This window comes from Mytilus galloprovincialis, chromosome 3 (assembly GCF_965363235.1).
Source record: "Mytilus galloprovincialis chromosome 3, xbMytGall1.hap1.1, whole genome shotgun sequence".
Taxonomy (NCBI): domain Eukaryota; kingdom Metazoa; phylum Mollusca; class Bivalvia; order Mytilida; family Mytilidae; genus Mytilus; species Mytilus galloprovincialis.
Window position 1 is genome coordinate 50,482,683 of NC_134840.1, and position 20,405 is coordinate 50,503,087.

Consider the following 20,405-nt stretch of genomic DNA (forward strand, 5'->3'; position numbering starts at 1 on the left):
TTGTTTATAGAGAGTGGTGTCTGTACATAATTTATTAGGAAAGATATATTGTAATACACTACAGAAAATCATATTTCACCCTTTAACATCAATAAAAATTGAGAATTTGTTATCAAGTTCTAATTTTATGAATTATTTTTACTTACCAGTCAAGGAATATACATAAGGATTATCTCCCTTACAACGTTCTCATAACTCGCAACACCTGGATGATTTCAAACATCTATCTAACATTGATCATCCGGGTGAATGCCTCCTCAGTTTATCGGCGGGAACAAAATATTCCCTTTTACCGAAAATTATTTATAACCGGGGAGGTGGTGGGAGCCTTGACTGGTAAGTAAAAATAATTCATAAAATTAGAACTTGATAACAAATTCTCAATTTTATATCATATATATTTTTACTTACCAGTCAAGGAATATACATAAGGATTACTACTGATTTCAAAGCAGTCTGAACCTTAGGAGGAGTGTTATAAATAAATTATCTCACCTGAAGAGACTTTCTACAACACATGTACACATCTAATAACAGCAAAACTTCTCTGTGATTCTTTGTCATTTCAAACTTCATCATAAGTTGAAATGTAGTTCATGTTCATATTTAAAAACATATAAAATACTTCCACCATTTAAAATGCTTCCACCACTAACATTTTAATGAATAACAAAAACATACTGTGCAACTCGCCGAAAATATCAACTTAGTCTATTTTCTGTAACACATTTACATCTAATTCACGCAAATAAAATCTACTAAAGGTAGATTCTGAACTCCAATCTGCAGATTCTAAGATCGAATTGATAGATGCTCCTTTAAAGAATGCCCAAGTTGGGCCAATAGCTCTTGTAGAATGCGCATGTATTTTCCCTTTCCCTGGATATTCAAAATCAGAATAAGCCTGTTTAATAATTTGAACAATCCAATGTGAAATTGTCTGAGAGGTAACTGGTTTGTGAGGTTCACATAAAGCTAAAAATAATTTTCCTCTTTGGTCCTGTTGTAATTTTTTACGCAACGGTTTTGTTTTATCTAAATATTGTAACAGACTTTTCCGTGGATCTAAAGAGGTATTCTCAGTGTATGTAGGTACGAAAATTTTTGCTCCAAAATGTTTCTCCCTATCCTGTTTGGCTAGGCCATGTCTTATAAACGTAATTCCTTTAGTCTGTATTCTCATGGAGCCTTCATCCGTTCTTAGTGCCTGCAGATCGCTACATCTCCTGAAAGTAGTAATGGCAGTTAAGAATACAGTTTTTAAAGTCAAATCTTTTAAAGTCATTTGTTCAACATTGTCAAAAGGACTATTTTCTAACATTCTTAATACTACGTGCAAATCCCATTCAGGTAATAGTTTTGCAACTGGAGGTCTTGTATTGAAAACACCTTTAATCAATCTAATTATTTTAGGATGTTGTCCAATTTGGAAATTATCTATTGGAGGTAATACCGTGGACAACATTGAGCGATACCCTGCAATTGTTCTGTATTGCAAACCACTATCAAATAAATATGATAAAAAATCAGCTATCTGACTTAAAGATATTTTATAGGGATCAATTTTCCTTGTACTACACCAGCTATTGAACCTTCTGAATTTTGAGCAGTAATCTTTTTGAGTACCTTTTCGCCATGAGGCGGAGAGTAACTCTCTAACCCCTTTAGAAAAGCCTTCTGTTGTAAACCGTTCGTTGATAGAAGCCATGCAGTCAGCTTGAAAACTTGTGGATTGGGATGATAAATCCGAGTTTTCGGTTGACATAACAATTCCGGAATTACTGGTATCCTGATGGGGACTGCTATCAATAATTGTAGCAGCTCTGGGTACCAATGTCTCCGTGGCCATTGGGGAGCTATCAACAAAATCTGACACTGGTACTGCCTCATATATTGCAAGACTTTTGGGATCAGACAAATTGGGGGATAAGCATAGGCGTACATTCTCTCCCATGAAATTGTCAAAGCATCCAGAGCTAAGGCTTTCTGATGTGGGATCCATGAACAAAAAATTTCTGTCTGACGATTGTCTATTGAGGCAAATAAATCTATGAGAGGAGTTCCCCAAATTTGAAATAGATTCTGAACCACAAGTTTGTTCAGAGACCATTCTGTATGTTGAATTTTGGTTCGACTGAGTTGGTCTGCTAAAATGTTCAATTTTCCTGTTATATGAGCAGCCTTCATTCGAATATTGTTTTGAATTGCAAGATTCCATAAATCCCATGTTTGGTAGCAAAGAGTGGGCGATTTCGTCCCCCCTTGTTTGTTTATATATTGGACCACTGTGGTATTGTCCGATCTTATCAGAACATATTGACCTTTCAACTGATTTAGGAAGTGTTTCAGCGTTAAAAACACTGCTTCCAATTCTAGGGAATTTATATGTTTCTTGCTCTGCATTTCTGACCATTCCCCTTGAAAAATTTGATTGTTCATAAAACCCCCATACCCGGTTTTCGAAGCATCTGTCGTTATGGTTACAGAGGTTTGAGCCAGTTGAAAATATTGGCCTCTCAGCGTGTTTGCTGAATCTTTCCACCAACTGAGATGTGATTTCAGATGTGGTGTAACTGGGATCTTTATGGAAAGATCCTGACAACTTGGTCTCCAAAATGAGAGGAGATGTAGTTGAACCGGTCTCATGAACAAGCGTGCATTCGGAATTAACTCTATGCAAGATGCCATTATGCCTAGTAATTGTAGGAAGTGAAATGCTGACACTGCATTCCCTGATGAAAGAATTAGTATTGCCATATTCAATTTGTCTATTCTTTCCTGAGTTGGGCAAACAAGTCCCTTGTCCAAATGAAACTGCCCCCCTAAGTATATCAAGTTTTGAGTTGGCACTAGACTTGATTTTTCTCTGTTGATGAGAAAACCTAGTGAATTTAGGAGATCGAGACATTTCTTTCGATCTTGATATAATTGATTCTTGCTTTGATTGACTACTAGCCAATCGTCTAGATATACTACTAGTCTTACATTTTGAGTTCTCAAAAAAGCCGCTACTACGGAAACCATTTTTGTAAAGACTCTCGGAGCCGAAGTTGGTCCGAAACAAAGAACTTTCCACTGATAACACCGGTTCTGAACCGAAAATCTGAGAAACTTGCGATGCTTCTGAAAAATTGGGATGTGTAAATAAGCATCGCTTAGATCCAGAGAAATGGCCCAGTCTCCTATTTTTACTAAGTTTAATACTTTTGTGAGAGTGTCCATTTTGAAATGTATTTTCTTGAGATACCTGTTGAGGGGTCTGAGATTTATTACTGGTCTCATTGTCCCGTTCTTTTTGGGGACTAGAAAAAACGTACTGTAGAAACCTGTTGCTGCATCTTGCTGGCGAACAGGTTCTATAGCATCTTTTTCTATAAGAGTATTTATTTCTTGGATTAAAATATCCGAGTCTTTTAAAGACACAGAGGTTTTCCGTATGCCTGTCCAAAATGGCATTTCTAGAAACTCTAGTTTGTAACCCTCTGCTATTACTGACAAGACCCATTGATCGTCTGTTATTTTTTCCCAATTGTCTCGAAAAAATCTTAGACGACCCCCAACTGGTATCTCGGCCTGATTCTGATAAATTATTACCTTTAACTCTGAGTCAGCTACTGTTTTTCTTTGGGATCCGAAAAGAATTCCAGTTGCCACCTGCTTTCTTTTCTTTATCTTTTTTCCCAAAGTCATCAGCTTTATTGTCTTTCTGGAACTTCCTAGGAGCAGATCTCACAGAAGATTTATTATAACTAAAACCTGAACGTTTATCAGCTGAATTAGCATTGTTATAATTAACATGAGTAGAACTATTGTTAGAACTATATCTAGGAGCTTTATTTTGCCAATCTTGACGCACCTGAGTAGATTCAAACTTTCTCTTATTATTGTTTTTATACTCTGGTAACAGATCGTCTAGTTGCTCACGTTGTTCTTTACGTTTCTCAAGTTTGTCTTCCAAACCTTTACCAAATACACCCTCATTCGAAAGAGGTAAATACAAAACTTTAGCCTGTATATCTTTCAAGTTATTTAAACCAGACTCAGTAGCTGCAGCCTTCCTGCGTATCATATGGTTAAACGCACCTGTGCGTCCTACCTGATCAAGAGACTTTGTCGAAATTGCAAACAAGTCCTTCACCATTTGACAAGTTTCATCACTAACATTTTCATTTTCAACCCTCTCTAATAAGGTTCCTAATGTTTGTTGCATATACAACACTGATATAATACCCATACGTGAAGCCACCTGCCCTTGATAGGCTAGATTCTCTATCTGTTTTAAAGGTTGAGTAACCAACTGCTTATGTTTGTCCCATGACTTAACACTATTTGTACCATGAACAGTTCTTATCATTGGTTCTAATAAATCATCCAAACTGGGTACTTGCAAAAAGCTTTTAGATTTATCATTAACCGGAAAACAACTACGGTATTCATCTTTATAAGCTGTAAGTTTCTCTGGATTTTTAGTTCTCCAGGAACGTTCTAGAATTCTAACCTGTGCCTCATCAATGATCAAGCCACCAGAATTATCAGAAGATTCTGAAGGAATATCTTCCTTGAAAAGTTTAGACAATAAATTTAAATTATCTGACTGCTTGTCTACAGTTTTATTGTTATTATTATCAATGTTACTTGTTAATCTCTGATTTGACTGACTTTCAACATTGTTACTAATAGTAGGTTGAGTTTGTAGATATTGACTAAATCTTTCAACATTTCTAGATTTATTGCCAGCCTGAGAATAAACAGGACTACTGAGGCCACGAGAATATTCATCCTCTGATGAACATAAACCAAGTAAATCAGCCTTTTCACGACTGTCTATATGAAGAGAAATTTCTGACCTATTGTCAAAATCAATATTTCTGATGATTCTAGGACTTCCCAAGTCCTCATCAAGATTTGCATTCAAAGAAATTACCGGTCTACGCTCCCCTGTACTTGGGACGTTATCCGAACTTTGTTCTCTCTGCGTGGCTAAACCACCAGATTGAGAAACCTGTGCAACAGTCGAACTACCTATAGTAGCACATGACTTGTTCATAACAGCAAATAACATATCCATTTTCTTATCAAACCTGTCTTCCATACTGTTTAACTTATTCTCAAGTTCAGCCGTCTTTGACACACGTTTCTTTTTCTTTGAAGAAGCGTCTTTTGTTGTCCTCGCCATCTTTTTCACGAGAAAATCACCTGTTGGCGTTTCACCTGCACTATCTGAATCAGCATTTGCGTCAGTCAGTGAGTGTCTATATTCTTCAGCCATCGTCCAATATGAGCGGACGATAATATTAAACGTACATAAATAAAAAATTGCAACGACGAGACTATAATAGAAAGTCTCAAAGTGAGAACGTCTTATTTTGTTGCCGCCGAAAGATAAACTGAGGAGGCATTCACCCGGATGATCAATGTTAGATAGATGTTTGAAATCATCCAGGTGTTGCGAGTTATGAGAACGTTGTAAGGGAGATAATCCTTATGTATATTCCTTGACTGGTAAGTAAAAATATATATGATATAAAATTACTATCATTTTCATAGACAGCAGGGCAAAAGAAGATGGTAAGTAAGTCCTTTGGCATTGGAAGTTTTCTTTTTTATCAATGCAACAAATAGAAGAACTACTTTTTTCAACATGATATACAACAGGTGACCTTCTGTGCATATTCAAATTGATATGATGTATATTTTACAAGTATAACAACTATTAATGTGTTTGTAGGGCTTTGCTGATTTCCTGTATGCCTGGTATTTAAAGAAAGGTAATATAATTAATAACCTGTGGTGGTTGTCTTTATGTTTTCTTTTCATTATAACTTAACCATAAGTTGGGTGATGTGCTTATTACCACAAAACAAAAGTCAAGTTTGAAAATTGTTTATGTCACACATTCTGTTTGAGAGTTATGGCCCTTCATATATGGAAAAATTGTTAAATCTGTCGTTTCTGTTCTCTAACTTTAGTTTGCCTCAACCAAATGTTATGAAACTTATACTCAATGCTTACTATCACAAATCATTATTAACTATGTAAATCCTGTGTCTGTATGTGGAAGTTTACTAGAACACTGCTGAAGAAAATAGCCAACTAGACAAAACATGGTACAGTCGATTCCACTTAATTGCATACCGCTTAATAGCATAATTCGGTTTATTGCATACTTTTCTCCTGCACAAAACCATTACCCATTCATCTAATGTTAAATTGTTCGGTTATATCCATAGCCTTACAAGTGGCATTTCGGTTAATTGCATAGAAAATAATCGCCAGCTAGATATGCTTAGTTAAAACTGACTGAGATTTTTGACCGGAAACGGCAATTTGGTAAGTATATTTTTCTTGAATGCATCATAATTTTCGTTATTATTATACATTTACTTCAGTTTTATTTGAATAAAGTTTTAAAACAGTTTCTTTTGTGTTTATATGATTATAAAAAAAGGCCACGATGTGTACACAGGTAAAGTTTCCCATATTCTATTTAAGAATATCAATCAGCTGATTGTTGTAAAAAAACAACCATTCTATGATCTTCTATCTCAATAGGTGTTAATTATTGATTGGATTTCAAACATTGTTCATAGATTACTTTTTGGGTGAATTTTTGAAACATTAACGCCTGCTAATTATCGATCATTATCCAATGTGTAATCTCGTAATTCGGCTAGGGGTGATCTACATTTATGTTAAATATTACAGGGCATTTATATATGGTTGAAGAATTTTATACATCAATCTATCAATTTTAATAATTTAAATAAGAACGTTAAATTCTAATTATTATATTTTCTCACTTTCAACACTCCTGTCCAGTAAATAACCCGTGCAGGGCCCCATTACCTGTTAACTGCTTTGCATATACGAAACTAACGAGGTTAAAGTAACAGTGTTACTTCACTGTGCAATCGGTAAATACTGCATATCAAAAGCAGTTCATTAAACATTTATTGTTTAAAATGATTATAAACTGTGTAGCAGTTTGTTTTAATCAAAGCGTAACAATGTAATTGTACATCCGGGTCATAGAAACAAATCTATTTTTAGAACAAGTTTATTTTCGTATCTCAGGTAAAGGAAAAGTCGGTACATAAATAAACTAAAACAAAATGTGTTAATAAACTTTATTGAAAGAGTACACAATGAAATAAAATAGATGAAACCAAACAATTAACTTTTATTAGAATAAATAAGCATTCAATATGTTGTAAGTGAATTATGGACGTTAATTTTTCTTTAGGGATTTCCTTTACTGATCTGTTCTATCGATGTTATTTGACTCCATAATTTGGTATTTCGGATATAAGCATACTCCGCTTTATTGCATAATTTCGTCTGACAAATAGGCTATGCAAATAACCGGAATGTACTGTATAATCTGTAGTCAGGCGTAAGTTATGAAGGACTTAGGAACTTACTGTAAAACATATGCTTCCTTCAGAAATTTTGTTTTATATATTCTGATATTTATTTTTAGGTAAAAGAGGGAAATTGATGTCATTACCTGTTTCTCAGCATGCAGAATTAAGATCATTCCTTCAAACAGATGATAACAAATACCTCAGCTGGTTACATGATATTCATACAAATAATTATATTGAGGTCAGTTTATTTCCAGTAAAAAAAATAATGTCTAAATGTAAATGAATGATTTAAACCTGTAGTTTGTCCTCACTATTTAAGATGTGATTTAAACCTGTAATTATTATCTGTTGCATACAAGTGATTTAAGGTGGTATGGGAGTCTAAAATAAAAATGATAGAATTTGTTCATACTTTGCCAAAACGTAGTATCTATTGATATATGTTGAAAAATGTTATAAAAATGATAGGTCACCGCGCATTTTCTCAAGCTACAGGGCGTGACAAAATGACACATTTTGTATGGATTATACAGGAAAAAACACAATTTTGTGATTAGAAACTAAACAAAATGATAGAATTGTTAAATACTTAAGGAAAAGATAGCTTTCAGACAATGCTTTGAGAATATCAAAAGAAAAGATAGGGTCACCGTACGTTTTTTCCGGCTAAAATACAAAATAGGAAAATTCCATGTAGAATCCTTCAGAAAATGCACTGTTTTAGAGTTACCTCCCCTTAAAATGCCAATTTAATTTATTTTTAAGAACAACCAAAAATAATCATTTGCAAAAATATCAATATTTATAAGTTATATTCTTATAAATTGATTCTTTTAAATGAAAATTCACATTAAATATCTGCATTCCTTCATCAAATTTTGCAAACTTGATAGAAAATCTGGACCTTTGGTTCTCTGTTTTTTACAATCCAAGATGGAGGAAGACACCCATACCACCTTAAACCTTTCAAACATCCCATTTCAAAGATGCAATTAAACCTGTAGTTATCCCTTTGCATTTAAGAAGTAAAATTGAGACTGGAAATTGGGAATGTCCCAAAGAGACAACAACCTAACAAAAAACATGGGTTTTCTATACAGCTAGAAAATCCTGCTTCTTAAGGTGGCTTAGTGAATATGGTCGTCACACTTAACTCTGAATATAAATGAACTTCTAAAAATATGCACAACTAACAAAGGCCAGAGCCCCCTGACTTGGAGCAGGTGCAAAAATGATGCGGTGTTAAACAAATATATCATATGCTCTGATAATGATGATAAGACATCTCATATTATGCAAGTTTAATGGTATACATGTATTAATTAGGATTAAGTATGGAAGAGAACAAAATTTCATAATTCTGATCTGATTTATCTTTTTCCTGGCCTGTTGTGTGTGTTCTTTTAATCTTGGTTCTTCATTATTCAAAATACAAATTACAGGTTTTCTTGCTTTCCTACAAATTTCCTATTGTGAGGAAAAAAGAGAACCATGTCTAAAGATGTGACATAGGCAGACCACTTTGTTTTGCAGATCACTGAATAACAAGGATATAGTTTGACTGCAGAACATCTAAAAATTATTAGAGATACAGATGCTACCACCAAATCTTGCTTTCTAAGCTTGGTGTTTGACAATGGAAGTTATAACTGTCTAAAGTGGAGTAATATCGTATCACACTCAATCAGTGTAAAAATCTATATTTAACTGTAAAAACAAAGATAAATATAACATTTCTACTGTTTTCCTTTTTAGGCGCACAGCACATTACTTGACCTTGCCAGGTTAGAAGTTGGCTGCTTAGCAAAGAAAAAGGTAATGTACTGCTATGATAAAGATCAGTTTGCAATTTGAAACAGTTCTAAAACGGAAACTGATAATTTTGTAATTTGCTTGTAGATCATTATATCCAATTGGTCTTTTCGTGTGAATGTGAAATATTTTTGCACAACTCCCTCTAAACCTGAAATTGGATTTCAATGAAACTTTCACAGAACCTTTGGTATTTAATAGCTTTGTGTGTACCACCCTAAACAACAGCTATAAGGGAATGACCATATGAAAGTGGATCTTTCATTAAATCTTACTTACATAATGCTATTGTGAAGCCATGTTATTTTTTCAATTGAATATGATTGATTTATGGTGGTTTCATGAATGTTTTATGGTCAATGACAAAGTTATACAAATGGAAGAAGACCTTTTACACTTTTATTTAGTATTTGGATTAATCAATCAAGTTAACACATCAATAGCCTCTTGAAAAAATGGGTTCATCTATGATAAAAGCATAATAATAACAATCACACTGTAATTTCTTACTTCCAGACCTTGTTGAGTCTTAGTAAACTGGCAGGTTTAGCTGCTGATGATCCAAGAGAGGAAGTTATTACAGAAGACCATATTGAAGGTAAGTAATATAATTGAGACTGTAAGTAAAGCTTATTATAGTCGCCGTCAGCTGAAATTCGTAGCGGTTATCGGTAAAAATAATCTTAACTATCGACCACTTTCACTCATGATATAGTTTTTCACATTCCATTCATAAATCCTAAAAAGAAAAACCACTACTGACCTACCTTTTAAGTGATTGCACTGTGATAATCCTGACCTTCACATTTTCCAAGACGATTTTCAATGGTTGAATCCGCCATTGTTTTTACCGGAAGTGTTTCCGTGGAGTTCAATTTCATAAAATTTGCATAAAGCGCGGGAAACCTTATCACATCAATGAAAAGAACATTTCAGGAAACTGCGTAAGTGACGAATGTCATATGTAATAAGTAAACAAATGATTCTTATAGAAACGAAGATGGCGGAATTACAATGGAAAACATTCTGGAAAATGTGAAGGTCAGGATTATTACAGTGTGATCACTTTAAAGGTAGGTCAGTAGTGATTTTTCTTTTTGCGATTTATGAATGGAATGTGAAAAACTATATCTCGAGTGAACGCGATTGGTAGTTTAGATTATTTTTACTGATAACCGCTACGAATTTCAGCTGACGGCGACTATAGTAGAAATTATCCATAAAATTGAGAATGGAAATGGGGAATGTGTCAATAGAGACAACAACCCGACCATAGAGCAGACAACATCTGAAGGCCACCGACAGGTCTTCAATGCAGCAAGAAACTCCAGAACCCGGAGGAATCCTTCAGCTGGCCCCTAAACAAATATGTTACTAGTTCTGTGATAATGGATGTCATACTAAACTCAAAATTATACACAAGAAACTAAAATTAAAAATCATACAAGACTAACAAAGGCCAGAGTCTCCTGAGATAATGAATCTAAATTATACACAAGAAACCCTGCATATATAAGAAACCATATAATGTGGATTCATTTATTTTCCTGGGTACTAATATTCATGGATTGATGAGTTTTCGTGGCTAGTTGATTTCCTGGTTTTGCCAAAGTCTGCATACAAGCCTCTATAAAATTTGTCATTTGTTGAACATTTGAATTTGTGGTTCAACTGTACACACAAAACCAACAAAAATTTGTATCCAACTAGTACTGCACAAGTTTTACTTTATTGCATATGAGTTATCTCCCATTATGATCGACATTAAACTTTTTGATGTTGTTCTGTAGTGTGCAGATTTTGCTAGACAACCGTCTAACAGTTCAGAAGATGTAGAGAATTAGATAATGCTAATGTGGTGACATACAAAGTTTACCTACAACAAATATATAAATATAGAAATCAAATTCTGATATGTGAATCCACCAACAACTGTATAATGATTCAGATGATATTTTTATGTTTGATATGTGAATCAACCAACAACTGTATAATGATTCAGATGTTATTTTTATATTTGACATGTGAATCAACCAACAACTGTATAATGATTCACATGTTATTTTTATATTTGACATGTGAATCAACCAACAACTGTATAATGTTTCAGATGTTATTTTCATATTTGACATGTGAATCAAACAACGACTGTATAATGTTTCAGATGTTATTTTTATATTTGATACTTTTTATATTTCAGATATTAATAGAGAACAAGATTTGATTACCCATCAGGAACAACTACCACCTAGGGTCATACAGGTAATGTATTTTCATGATAGTTAATTTTATAGGGTACTTAATAAAGTTCTTCTGTCATTATTAAAATTTTGACTTTTACTGTATAGTGGGTTATTTTTGCAGGTGTAAAATTTCGAGATTTTCATTGAATAAGGTATAAGAAATATTTTAGTGGTTATTATTTTGGCTGACTCAAAACTTTTATCAATACCTTGCATGTGCACTTTTGAATTGGTGGAATTCATTTTGGGCGATTTTGTCCTATTCCTGAAAAATAAGCCAAAATTTACACCCCACTAAAATAACCCGCTATACAGTATTATGAACCATGAATATGGTATTTGATTATTTTTTATCAGAAGTATCTCTGAATATTTCCATCATTCTATTAAATTTTTATTTTTCAATGAATGTATAAATAGTTTTAAGAATACACAAAAAACAACAATTATCTGTGGTTGATAGGGTCGAGGGATGATACTCGGGCCGATATGGAAAAGGCCATGTATTGATCTCTTTATCATATACATCCGACAATTGTTTAATGCAAGCAAATAAACAAATGAAATATCTAAACCAGTCAAAAACTTTATAAAGAATTCGAAGTCAAATTATGAATCCAACAAATGCACTATAATTGTCCAACAATAGAACAGCATCACTACCTCCATATATATTTATGGTACCATTTCCTATATATAGAGGCGTTTTGAAACATTGAAAATTTGGAAGCTGGAAGCATAAAAATATTTACAGTTTTATGATCATTATTACTACTTGTTGTACTATGAGATGGTTTATAATTGTCAATGGCATTTGTTTCTTCCTGTAAATCCATATCAGAAAGTACTAAATTATCGTACTTTGGATGTATCCAGGTTCACATCTGTTTTTTCAAATAACAGCTGGTTCTGTACAGACAGATTTATTAATGGATTCAATACATCTTATCGCTATTTGTCCGCCAATACTGGACATCACAAAAGTTCCCAAAAAATTTTGACGTTATGATAAAAAAATATCTGACGCCACAATGAAAAAGTAAACATACGTTACCTGAAATACCGTAGTAAATTGCACCAGATGCACTGTTATGTTTTTTTTGCACGAGAGGTCTCTGATATAGGTTATCAGCCTGGGTGTGAAATTATGACTTGTGTACTTCCGTTCATTACACATTTGCAAAAGCTATCATATTAATGCTAAGTATATGATAAATTGTAGTAATGTACTACTAGAACCATATTTTGATAATGGTAGATGATTTTTTTATATTTGCAGCATTTAGGAATGGAAGAAGATAATATGAGAGTATTAGCACCAGTAGAAATAATTCAAGTAAGATATTTGTTATATGTCTTTTAGAAAATGATTCAACTTCAAGTCAATACTACATGTTATATTAGTAATTTTCTTTAATATTGTCAGGGGAGATAACTGATAAAGCAATTGTAAATAAGCAAAATTACTCATCGTGTGAGTTTCAAAGAAGTTTTTAGCTGTTCTCAAAAGAAACAGAAGACAAACATTTGAGATGTGAATATTTGCACTGTATATTTTTATTTGGGAAGATTCATAAAAACTCTTTTCTAAATGCTGAAAGTGAATTTCCCACAAAATATGAAGCCAATGCATTCTCAAGAGGTTTTTCTTAAAACACTATTTTTTTAGATGCACAATGAGAGCCACATATATGAATTTGCTTGAAAAAAAAATGCAATACAGCAAACTGTAAAAGTCTTCATTAAAGGTTGCCAAATAATTATTTTGGGCATGAAGAAATTATCATTCAGTCAAGGTTTGACCTAAAACAACCTTGCTGAGACGTTATTTTATTGTTCCTAAAATATGCTTTCATCATTTTTGCGCCTGTCTCAAGTCAGGAGCCTCTGGCCTTTGTTAGTCTTGTATTATTTTAATTTTGGTTTCTTGTGTACAATTTGGAAATTAGTATGGCGTTCATTATCACTGGACTAGTATATATTTGTTTAGGGGCCAGCTGAGGGACGCCTCCGGGTGCGGGAATTTCTCGCTGCATTGAAGACCTGTTGGTGACCCTCTGCTGTTGTTTTTTATTTGGTCGGGTTGTTGTCTCTTTGACACATTCCCCATTTCCATTCTCAATTTTATTTCATCAAAGCTTTATAATATAAGAAATTTTCTGTCCAAAATTACAAGTTTTAGAATATTTTAACATTTTAGAATATTTTAACAAATTAAATAAACTGCAGACTATATTTTGTCTTAAACAAGCCAGGTTATCTATGTTTAATTTGTTCTTTCCATGATCTCATTTCACACTTCAACATATCTCAAATTGAAATAAATTGACTACAGTAGTTGTATCTTATAGAACTTTATTAACACTCTAGACAGTTTACACTATCAAAAAGTATCAAAACCACTTTAATATTGTTCTTTGCCTAAATTAATGCTATCTACACAATTTATGAACTAACAATTTATCCTTTCTTACAGCAATATATCAGTGACTTCAATATTGATGCCAATGAATTTGATTTCAAGAAAGCATTAGATTTACTGCAGTATATAGACAAGGTAGTTGTTAAATTGTTAAAAAGAGTTTTAAGTATCTGGACCAACATTGACTTTATGGTAATCTTAACATGCTCAATGTTCTGTACATATTTAACTTCATCATCAGTTCATGACCAGGAAATTGTTGAAAACAAGAAAATTCTTTTCATTAAGAAAATGTTTTGATAATCTAAAAAAGGTTAAACTTTTCTCTTCTAAGGAATATATACAATTGTTCAAATTAAATTAAAATGGTGTGATTTGTTATTTTTGCAATATGAATAATCAGTATAACTATTTTATAACTAGAGTTATTTCCCCTTCAACACATAGAATTTATCTTAATAGAAGGAATTATTAGTGAAAGATTGAGAAATTGGGAGATTATTTTTTCAAAAGAAGAGAAGTTGACTATCCTGTTAGGAGAATAGTCTTTGGAAAAAAGATGCCATTTTGTTTGCAAAAATACTTTTCCATCCATGTATATGGAAAGTTGACATCCTAGCTGTCAATTTGATAAAATTTTAGTAAAGGTTAAATTCCACTATCTTTACTTGAAACTTTTACATTTATAAGTAATTGTACAGTAGGGCAATAAAAGTGAATGATGACATCAAAAGGGCTATGCCTGTAAAAAGTAAGATAACAAAATACTGAATATAGAGAAAATTCAAAACAGAAAGTCTCTTATCATATGGCAAAATCAAACACATCAAAGGAGTGGATAACAACTGTCTTATTCCTGACTAGATACAGGCATTTTCTTATGTTGAAAATGGTGGATTAAACAATTTTCAAAGTAATAGGCAACTGAACAAATACCACTTGAAAATGAGAATAAAAAAGTAATTTATTAGATAGATATATTTGTACAGTAAGTAAGAAGTTGATTAAGGAGAAACACCTGTTGAAAAAAATGGTAGGTGTGCTGACTTAAAAAAAAAATCTAATTAGAGTTATGCAGTAAGATTGAATGGGGTTCTTCTACTTTAGGGTCCCAATTTATAGAGCTGCACTTAGCTATTCTTAACCTTAAACTGACCATAACCCATACCTTACCATAACACTAGCCTAGACCCTACATATTTACCCTAATACTAACCTGAAACAGCTCTTAACCTAACCATAAGTATAAATGGACCATTATCCCTTAAGTATAGGAATCCCTGAAGTGAAATATGGCCGATTGAATAGCAAGCAATATTCAACTGTCCAAGACAACCAGTGGTGTTTCTATTTAAGCAATACCTGTAATAGATTTTAATCAATCCATAGAAATATTTAGAAATGTGATGCCATGACGTTACATAAACCTGTTATATTATTTTATTCACAGGATGATGAAAATATTGACTTTGAAGCTTTGAGATTGTATATCTGGACTAGAGCAGTTTTAAGGAATAGGTAAGTTATTGTTGGACATAAATCACAACCGTACTCATTCTTCAACTTTTTACTTTATAGATGGATCTGCATCACATTAAATGGTTACCACTTTCCTTGGTCCAAATTTCACTGAATGAATACCTTAAAATGAAGTTTTTGGAATGCATTTTATTGCATCAGTGGTTATGATCATACATTTTGTTATAATTTATGCATGATCCAAGCATAGGTGCATCATAACTTTGATTGTTGAAGTTTTTAGGTCATAACTGTTTCCAAAACATAAACTTTTCTGTATGTTACATAAGGTTGCGTACTATTCCCATGACCCAGTTGTCAGTTTTTATTTACCTATTATTCTACTATCCATATGTTTGAACAGAAAGCACATGTACTGGTCATAAGTGATCATGCAGAATATTACCAGATATGACTTTCCATAAGAAAAGAAAAAAGTTGAACATATTGTTTCTTATGTCCCACTTATGACAGTTTGGGGAGGGGTATAAAAATCATTATATTCAATTTGAAGATGTTGATTTCAAATCTCAAAGCATTGAACATAATTATCAAATAATAATTATCATATATGCTTCATGGGGTAATAAATCTCATCATTTCATCACACCTCATGTCAATTATTGATGATGTGATTGATTTAAAACTCATTTCTATCAATATTTTCATACTTACAATGTATTTTTTCATATTGATAAAATTTTCTACCCTTTTGAACAGATGATTATATATAGGAATTACCCTAACAATGTAATGAAAATAGTATAAATGTATTAGGTGGGTAGAGCTAATAAGTCTATTACCTTGGTTAACTTTAATGGTTTGTTTTCATGCAAAATGTAAACAAGTGATCAAATTGTATAATTTTCTTTCAGTCAATAAAAAAATCAGTAATTGTATGAATAGAATTGAACATTTGCTTCAAATTTAATTATCTGAACTTTCTAAAATATTTGTAAAATTCAAATTTAAGCTAGAGCTTGCCACATCTATTCTTGTTTTATGTTAACAGAAGGGAGAGGGAGGACAATCCAATATTTTTCATCCCATGTTAAGTAGGGTTGTGTTCAGGGTATTTTACAGCCAATCAGGAAGTATTATTTATGTATCAATGTTATGTACTACATTTAAAGTTTTATAATCATTAAAACATAAACAAACTGTGCAGAACCTGGTTATGTGAAGTCATGATTTTGACGGAACTGTATTGAAAATTTGTTATGTAAGTCATGTCAAAATTTTGGCATTTATCTAATACAAATCACTACTTTTGACATGATTTGTGCTTGAAATGTAATATAATTTACCCAATCAAAGTATTAAGTCACAATTGTTAGATTTTTCCCCTAAGCACTGGTTATCATCTTCTGCCATGTGAGATATGGGAATATAATGCTTCAGACAGTCAGTCCTTCTTACACTTTTAGTGAACTCAACTAAGTTTGACAGAAAACTTTCATAATTTAGAAGAATTGTAAGACATTCTTCGACATCATGTGTTTTTTACTATTTTTAACATGCAATTTATATTCACTCATTTTTTGGGACAAAGTTAACAGCTAAAGGTCATTGTTTGGCCATCAACAAAGGCAAGGAGCATACTGCATAGTCAGCTATAAAAGGCCTTAAAACATCACAAATGTAAAACAATTTAAAAGAGACTCCTTATATAGCTCTTGAATCAAATTTTTAACCTTTTAGTGTCCTTTTGCAGAAGGCATATTATATTGAGAGAGACTGTTTATAGCAAAAAGACCTGCAAAAAACTCATCTAAGATACCAGGCTTATACTGTGTTATGTTGGACACATGTTTGTCTACATTAGGCTCGTCAGTGGTGCCTGAATCAATCAACATGCCTCCTGAAATTGTCAGTCAACACCTTATAGGAGTTATTGCCCTTGAAGTATAATAATAACTCTTTAATTTTTAGTTTAGGGCCAGGTGAGCTTTTCTCCTCACTTGGCGTCTGTCATCCATCGTCGTCAACTTTTACAAAAATCTTCTCTAAAACTTCTTGGCCAAATTTAATCAAACTTGGCCATAATCATCATTGGGGTATCTAGTTTTAAAAATGTGTCCGGTGAATTGGCTCACCAATCAAGATGGCCGCCATGGCTAAAAATAGAACATAGGTGTAAAATGTAGATTTTGGCATATATCTCTGAAACCAAAGCATTTAGACCAAATCTTGCAGGGGTAAAATTGTTTATCAGGTCAAGATCTATCTACCCTGAAATTTTCAGATGAATTGGACAACCTTTTGTTAGGTTGACGCCCCTGAATTGGAAAATTTGCCAGTTTTGGTTATTTTTGTCGAGCCTGCAACTTTTGTTGCAGAAAGCTCGACATAGGGATAGTGATCCGGCGGCGGCGGCGGCGGCGGCTACGGCGGCGGCTACGGCGGTGGCGTTAGCTAACTTCTTAAAAGCTTTATATTTTAGAAGGTGGAAGACCTGGATGCTTCATACTTTGTATATAGATGCCTCATGTTACGAAGTTTCCGTCAGTCACATGTCCAATGTCCTTGACCTCATTTTCATGGTTCAGTGACCACTTGAAAAAAAAGTTCAAATTTTTTGTAATGTTGAATTCTCTCTTATTATAAGTAATAGGATAACTATATTTGATATGTGTGTACCTTGCAAGGTTCTTATGTCTGTCAGACAGTTTTCACTTGACCTCGACCTCATTTCATGGATCAGTGAACAAGGTTAAGTTTTGGTGGTCAAGTCCATATCTCAGATACTATAAGCAATAGGGCTAGTATATTCGGTGTATGGAAGGACTGTAAGGTGTACATGTCCAACTGGCAGGTGTCATCTGACCTTGACCTCATTTTCATGGTTCAGTGGTTATAGTTAAGTTTTTGTGTTTTGGTCTGTTGTTCTCATACTATATGCAATAGGTCTACTATATTTGTTGTATGGAATGATTGTAAGGTGTACATGTCTAGCGGGCAGATGTCATGTGACCTTGACCTCATTTTCATGGTTCAGTGGTCAAAGTTAAGTTTTTGAGTTTTGGTCTTTTTATCTAATACTGTATGCCATAGGTCAACTATATTTGGTGTATGGAAATATTTAATGATCTTTATGTCAGTCGCGCAGGTTTTATTTGACCGTGACCTCATTTTCACGGTTCATTGCACAGTGTTAAGTTTTTGTGTTTTGGTCTATTTTTCTTAAACTATAAGTAATAGGTCAACTAAATATGTTGTATAGAAGCATTGTTAGCTGTACATGTCTGCCTGGCATGGTTCATCTGACCTTGACCTCATTTTCAAGGTTCATTGGTCTTTGTTTAGTTATCTTGGTTAATGTTAAGTTTATGGTACAGTTGTTATAAAGCTTAGCGTTTTACTTAGGACTATCAACATAATATCAATGATTAGTATAGAAGGCGAGACATTTCAGCGTGTGCACTCTTGTCTTGAATATTATTATAGATAGATATAAACTGTAAACAGCAATAATGTATTATAGAAAGTGATAAACTGTAAACAGCAATAATGTTCAGCAAAGTAAGATCTACAAATAAGTCAACATGATTAAAATGGTCAGTTGATCTCTTAAGGAGTTATTGCCCTTAATAGTCAATTTTTAACATTTAAATTTTTGTAATCTTTTACAAAAATCTCCTCTGAAACTACTTAGACAAATTTAACCAAACTTGTCCACAATCATCATTAGGTTATCTAGTTTTAAAATTGCCTCTGATTACCCCGCCCGCAAACCAAGATGGCTGACATGGCTAATTTGGTACATAGGGTAAAATGCACTTTTTGGCTCATATCTCCGAAACCAAAGCATTTAGAGCAAATCTGACATGGTAAAAATTGTTCATTAGGTAAAGAATTATCTGCCCTGAAATTTTCAGACCATTCAGACTGCTGCCCCTGAATTGGTAATTTTAAGAAAATTTTGCAGCTTTTGGTTATTATCTTGAATATTATTAATGATAGAGATGTAAAACTGTAAAACAGCAATAATGTACATCAGAGTAAGACCTAAAATAAGTCAACATGACCAAAATGGTCAATTGACCCTTAAGGAGTTATTGCCCTGTACAGTTTTTACCTATTTTCATAAATTTTGTAAATTTTTACAAAATATTTTCAACTGGCACAAGTTCATTATAGATAGAGATAATTTTAAGCAGCAAGAATGTTCAGAAAGTAAGATCTACAAACACATCATCACCAAAACAAAATTTTGTCATGAAACCATCAGTGTCCTTTATTTGATATGCACATAGGCCAAGGTGAGCAACACAGGCTCCAGTTTTAAAAAAAAAAAGAAGGACGGAAAGGGGGGGGGGGGGGTGTCAAATAGCAACAGCATAGGGTATTGCACAAAAGCAAAAAATTGAATATAAATTCAAATTATATATCCAATTCTAAGTTCTTTGACTACAGTTATTCAGTGACAAAAACCTATTATGTGTCAAATATTTAAATATTTAATTACAATCCTTTTTCGGACCTGTATCAAGTGCTAATATTGTGTCCATTTTTGCCCCAACTGTTCAGGGTTGGACCTCTGCGGTCATATCCAGCTGCGCTCAGTGAAGCAATTACTTTATTGAGTTCAGCCATTCCAATTGATATTTTATAGTGTGTCTTTCTATGTTGTAATGTTACACTATTGTTTCAGATAAGGGAGAAGATTTGGTACCATTAAAATGTTTAATCTCGCTGCAATTGTTTACACCTGTCCTAAGTAAGGAATCTGATGTTCAGTATTGTTGTTGTTTGTTGATGTGGTTCATAAGTAATTCTGGTTTCTTGTTCATGAGTCAAAAAATGAGACATAGGTATGCTGTTTCCAGCAGCGTCAGCGACGGCAGCATAAACAATGTATTAGTTTGTGATTAGTACTAGTTTATGGTGAACTACTAGTGGAAAGTCAAAGATATTTGGTATGCAGTTGTATTATTATTGGCCCATCTCATTACCATGGAGATTACTTGTCCCCGCCCCTCAGTTATGTTCTATTGACTCTAAAAGTTTTGCTTCATTTTTAGCTCACCTGGCCCGAAGGGC

At 33.2% G+C, this 20,405-nt stretch overlaps 2 protein-coding genes across 2 annotated transcripts in view; one reads left to right on the forward strand and one right to left on the reverse strand.

Annotated features, from left to right (window-relative positions):
- Positions 1-20,405, forward strand: part of LOC143068240 (nuclear pore complex protein Nup133-like) — a 61,060-nt gene that overhangs the window by 32,108 nt on the left and 8,547 nt on the right. The window contains exons 25-32 of the mRNA XM_076242138.1: positions 5,729-5,768; positions 7,481-7,605; positions 9,123-9,182; positions 9,696-9,777; positions 11,380-11,441; positions 12,702-12,758; positions 13,899-13,979; positions 15,295-15,362. Coding sequence (XP_076098253.1) covers positions 5,729-5,768; positions 7,481-7,605; positions 9,123-9,182; positions 9,696-9,777; positions 11,380-11,441; positions 12,702-12,758; positions 13,899-13,979; positions 15,295-15,362 — 575 coding nt within the window. The remainder of the gene's footprint in view (positions 1-5,728; positions 5,769-7,480; positions 7,606-9,122; positions 9,183-9,695; positions 9,778-11,379; positions 11,442-12,701; positions 12,759-13,898; positions 13,980-15,294; positions 15,363-20,405) is intronic.
- Positions 651-5,369, reverse strand: LOC143068239 (uncharacterized). Its single transcript, XM_076242137.1, has 2 exons — positions 3,595-5,369; positions 651-1,226 (listed from the first exon to the last, which is right to left on the reverse strand). The coding sequence occupies exon 1, from the start codon at positions 5,267-5,269 to the stop codon at positions 3,608-3,610; it is 1,662 nt and encodes a 553-aa protein (XP_076098252.1). The 5' UTR covers positions 5,270-5,369; the 3' UTR covers positions 651-1,226; positions 3,595-3,607.

Coding starts and splice junctions, on each gene's coding strand:
- LOC143068239 (XM_076242137.1), bottom strand. CDS start 5,269: ATGGCTGAAGAATATAGACACTCACTGACTGACGCAAATGCTGATTCA.